Source organism: Vicia villosa, linkage group LG7 (genome assembly GCF_029867415.1).
Source record: "Vicia villosa cultivar HV-30 ecotype Madison, WI linkage group LG7, Vvil1.0, whole genome shotgun sequence".
Taxonomy (NCBI): Eukaryota; Viridiplantae; Streptophyta; class Magnoliopsida; order Fabales; family Fabaceae; genus Vicia; species Vicia villosa.
Genome location: NC_081186.1, coordinates 130,300,464 through 130,305,719, shown reverse-complemented (window position 1 = coordinate 130,305,719; position 5,256 = coordinate 130,300,464). Strand labels below are relative to the sequence as shown.

General features: G+C 34.5%; 1 protein-coding gene across 1 annotated transcript; it reads left to right on the top strand.

The window, feature by feature from the left end:
• Positions 1-1,763: 1,763 nt before the first annotated feature.
• On the top strand, positions 1,764-4,656 carry LOC131620191 (uncharacterized; the record flags this gene model as incomplete). The annotated part of the gene is made up of 7 exons (XM_058891198.1): positions 1,764-1,908; positions 2,000-2,204; positions 2,456-2,546; positions 2,798-3,187; positions 3,283-3,387; positions 3,699-3,881; positions 3,964-4,656. Coding segments are annotated over 7 exons (1,812 nt in total), but the record flags the coding sequence as incomplete, so codon positions are not given.
• Between the last annotated feature and the right edge of the window lie 600 nt (positions 4,657-5,256).

The following is a 5,256-nucleotide window of genomic DNA, read 5'->3' as shown; positions in this document are numbered from 1 at the left end:
ATGGATCAAACACATCACATTTGATGTTTATGGGATGTTAGAACCCTCACTTTGCTCAGAAATTGCAAGAAATGGAAATTGCAATTCTCCCTCTTTGAAACTCATGAAACTTGTAACTTAAGAAAGAAGAGAGAAAACCTATGATTATGAGGTTTTGGTGTGAGTTTGAAGATGATTTGAACCTCTATTTATAGGCCAAGGATTCTGAATGCAAAGCTCTTGCAAGTTGATCAAGAAGTGATGATTTGGCTTAAGAGATAAAATGGAATCTTTCACATTAAATGCAAATGGTTAAAAGTGACTTAACCATGGTTATTTCTCTAGCTTCTTATCCTCTTCCATTCTGATCTTCAAATCAGAAAATATCATTCAATTATTGCTTCTATGCATCATTGCTTGGATTATAGGTCATGTAGTCTTGAAACTTAGTGAAAAATGGTGCAAATCCAAGTGAAAATGATCACTAATGTCAAAATTCAAAACCATGGCTACACTCCATATTTTTTCATGCTCTTGGTCATTTTGGAAAGCTCATATTACACACTTCAAAACCCTAGTTGAAAGTTTCTTCAAGACCTTTAAGGAAATGGGTGAAAAAGATCCATGAACTTTGAAGAAAATGAAGTCTTAAGTGAAATTTTCAAAAGATACCAACTTTGAAGCTCCATATCTCTTAAATGGTTGATCTTTTGGAAAAAAATTATATGTGACAAAGTTGTTCATTGGATCAAAATCTACAACTTTCATGTTGGAAGTTTTTTTCAGTTTGTAGGTGAAATTTTGAGTTATTCCCTTCCAAAGTTTGAAAAAAAACCATGAAAAACACTTAGAAATTTTTCTAAGTATGGAAAGTAAAACTTTTGACTTTTTGATTCTTGATTGATTTTCTTGATTTTTCTTGATCAAATGACTTCATATATCATACATTGATGATTAAAAACTTCAAAAGTCATGGTTGACCAAAATTCTCCAAAAGTCAATGGTGATCTTGTACAGTTGACTTTTTCAGACGAATCGCGTTTTTGGAGATTTCAAATGAACCAAGCTATCCTCACCAAATGAATGGTATGAATGGATCATATTGAAGCATTAGAGGATATTGAGCCATGGTTTGAGTTGTGACACCATGTCCTGATTAAAAGGTCAGTTGTTCAGTGAATTAGGTCAAAAAACCCTAATTGTCGACCTGATAAAATTGATGACTGTGGATCTTGAATTGAGATGCAAATTCCATTGGATATTGTCATAGGGATTATTTGAGAATGATTGAAACCTTTGATTGACTCCCTGGGGATTTTTAGGGTTTCCCAAATGTGATCCCTGATTTTAATCCCTGATAGTTCAAAACCCTAATCTGATGATTTGAAATTTCACTGTTGATCAATCCTTGTGTAGGAGATGTCTTGAGTCAATGGATTAGGTCAAAATGATGTACATGGGGTCTTGAGGTCATGTCCCAAGTCATTAGGTCAAATCCTGAGCAAAAGTCAGGAGTGTGCTATCTTCAGTCAAAACACTAATTCAGTCGATTCAGAGCCTTTGAGCTTGTTGAAATGAATCTCTGAGGACCAAATGTTGATTGTTAATGAAGATGATTCATTTGAGATGAAGGGGGAACAAAACCCTAATTGATTGTTGCTTGTACTGATGAGTGATTTCTTGTTTAAATCCTGCTGAGTCACAAGTAGCAAACACAAACTATGCAATTTGTTAGAGATGCAAATGATGCATATGCAATGATATGAGGTGGTATCTTAGGTCAAAAATTGGGGTATGACACAAAGCAACCATTGAATACTAGAATTAAGGATCTTGTTGGTAGAATGACTTTGGAAGAGAAAATCGGTCAAATGCTTCAAATTGAGCGCACGGTTGCTTCTGCTGATATAGTGAACAAGTATTACATTGGTAAGTTTTTGTTAATAATATGATTATTCATTATGAATCTCAACTGCGCCGCGAAGGTTTATGATATTTAACCACGTGAAAATTACTTCAGGGAGTCTTCTGAGTGCTGGTGGAAGTGTTCCTAAGGTGAACGCAACTGCAAATGATTGGGTTGATATGGTGAATAAGTTTCAAAAAGGTGCATTGTCGACTAGGCTTGGAATTCCAATAATATATGGAGTTGATGCTGTTCATGGTCATAACAATGTTTATAATGCTACTATTTTTCCTCACAATATCGGTCTAGGGGCTACAAGGTAAATAAATAACCATTATACATATATTTATTGTTGTTCCATAATGGAACCAAAGTTATCGGTGAATGAGGAGCTAGAGCTTGATGCAGTCTGATTTTGAGCTTTTGATGTAATGGAAAAGGAGCTGACTTGCAATATTAGCACTTCAACGATATTGGGCCTTTGCCTATTAGGTCTTGTAGGCCGCCCAGAACAATTGTGTTTTGTTATGTTTCTTTGTATTGATGATTTTAGTTTCTTTGAATCTACAGTGATCCTCAACTAGTGAAGAAGATTGGTGATGCAACTGCTCTTGAAGCAAGAGCGACCGGAGTTTCATATCTCTTCGCTCCTAGCATCGCGGTAATTAAGATAATCAAATTACATATATGTCAATCGCACATTACAAAAGATAGTCGTTTGTTCAAATTCTTCTACGTTGTAGTGTGGTTATTACCACTATTTGACAATATTGTTCTATCTTATAAGGGTCGTCTTTGAGGGTGTGTAAAATAGTGCCCCTAATTATTTCGTCACATTTAAGTTATGATTAACCAATACATGGTGTTAGAAAACTTAAGACGGTCTTGCTTATAAAGTATATGTTTGTATAGGTTTGTAGAGATCCAAGATGGGGTAGATGTTATGAAAGTTATAGTGAAGATCATAAAATTGTTCAAGCTATGACCGAGATCATTCTAGGATTGCAAGGTGATATCCCTCCACATTCACGCAAGGGTGTTCCATATGTTGCTGGAAACAAGAAAGTAGCAGCTTGTGCAAAACACTATGTTGGTGATGGTGGAACGACAAAAGGAATCAATGAGAATGACACAGTTATAACAAGACATGAACTGCTTAGCATTCACATGCCAGCTTACTATGACTCAATTATTAAGGGTGTCTCAACCATCATGGTTTCTTACTCAAGCTTGAATGGACAAAAAATGCATACTAATTACGATTTAATCACAAGATTTCTCAAGAACACGCTCCGTTTTAAAGTAACACTTTACTTCATAAATCTCTCATTTCACATATCAAATATTGGTGTTTATCACTATATGTATGCTTAAAAATTTTTTTTTATATTTTGTAGGGTTTTGTCATATCAGATTTTTTCGGAATTGACAAGATAACTTCACCTCCTCATGCTAACTACACACATTCAATTGAAGTCGGAGTAAATGCCGGTATTGACATGGTAAACTATGATTTTTTTCAATTTTGCTGAGTAGTATTTTTATAGTTAGGTATCAAAATTTTCTTTCTGAAAGCTTCGTGTCCGCCCCTAGGACTGACTAATCTCAGGTACACCAATTTTACCATCCATTTTCTGAGGTCTCTTTTAAAGCCAGAGTAAAAGTTCGGTATGAACTGACCCAACACATGAGTCGTCAAGAATCAAACTTGATATTCTAAAGCTTACAAACACTCACACTCTTTGCGTATAAACCAATGATTTTATACATATCAAATATGATCTTTTTAATACTAAATGTTGTAGTGATGCAGGTAATGACTGCAGCTGACTTCCGAGAATTCATAGATGGCTTATCTTTACTAGTGAAAACAAATGTTGTATCTATGAAAAGAATCGATGATGCAGTGAAGAGAATTTTGAGAGTCAAGTTTGTAATGGGTCTATTTGAAAAACCATTGGCTGATTACAGTCTTGCCGACCATCTCAGAAGCCAAGTTAGTCGACTAACTTTGATTTAAATATGTTTTTAGTCCCTACAAAATTATAGAACTATATATTTTCAACCTAATTTGACAGGAGCATAGAGAGTTGGCTAGAGAAGCTGTGAGGAAATCATTGGTACTATTAAAGAACGGTGAAAGCGTTGATAAGCCGTTGCTTCCTCTTCCTAAAAAGGCTTCAAAAATACTTGTTTCCGGAATTCATGCTGATAATCTAGGCTATCAATGTGGTGGATGGACGATTCAATGGCAAGGGCTTAGCGGCAATAACATTACTAGTGGTACGACAATTCTGAGTGCGATAAAAAATACAGTTGACAAAGACACTAAGATAGTCTATCAGGAGAATCCATCTCTCGAATATGTAAAATCAAATGATTTTTCATATGCAATTGTGGTAGTCGGAGAAACACCATATGCGGAAACAAATGGCGACAGTTTAAACTTAACCATCTCAGGTACTGGGGCAGAAACAATAAACAATGTATGCAGCGGAGTGAGATGTGTGGTTGTGTTAATAACTGGTAGACCTGTGGTTATGTTACCATATATTGACATAATCGAAGGACTTGTTGCGGCATGGCTTACTGGTAGTGAAGGTTACGGTGTTACAGATGTTTTGTTTGGTGATTATGGATTTAGTGGTAAACTTCCAAGGACATGGTTTAAGAGTGTTGATCAATTACCTATGAATGTTGGTGATTCTCATTATGATCCTTTGTTTCCATTTGGATTTGGTCTTACTACTCAAGGTCTTAAGAATACTTAGAGCTTATTAGTGCTTGAATTAGTTGGGTGTTGTGTCATATGTCTTGATTATATGAAATCTAAGTACAAAATTTTCCTAAGTTGTGCGCTGTATCATATAGGTGTGTATCTGTAAGCTATTTATGAAATAAAATATCAAATAAAGTCAATAGTTTTCATAAGTTATCCAAATATGCCCTAGCTGGTAAAACGGAGCCCTAAAGGCGAAAAAAGAATCAATCATGTCATATTCATATATTCTACATTGCGATCACAAACAATTTTAAATAAAAGTCTATCAAGTTATTTACCCTCAATTTGGATATTCACATAATATTATAGTCTATTAATCCAAAAGAAGTTTATCAAACAAGCACCTTAGAGTTTGTCTAAATTCTCCCGTCATCCTTCCAATTAAATTTGGCATCCTTCAATTTTTTAATAGTGTTACTTTGTGTAATACAATGATAATGACTAAATTTATGTAAATAATATTCTATTTTCATTGCAAATTATAAGAAATTTTCATGCACTTTTGTTCTTTTTTTTTTTGTGTTTGAGATGAATTTCATGGGTTTTAGATGAATATTGATCAATGTGATGATGAAGATGATAAAGGAGA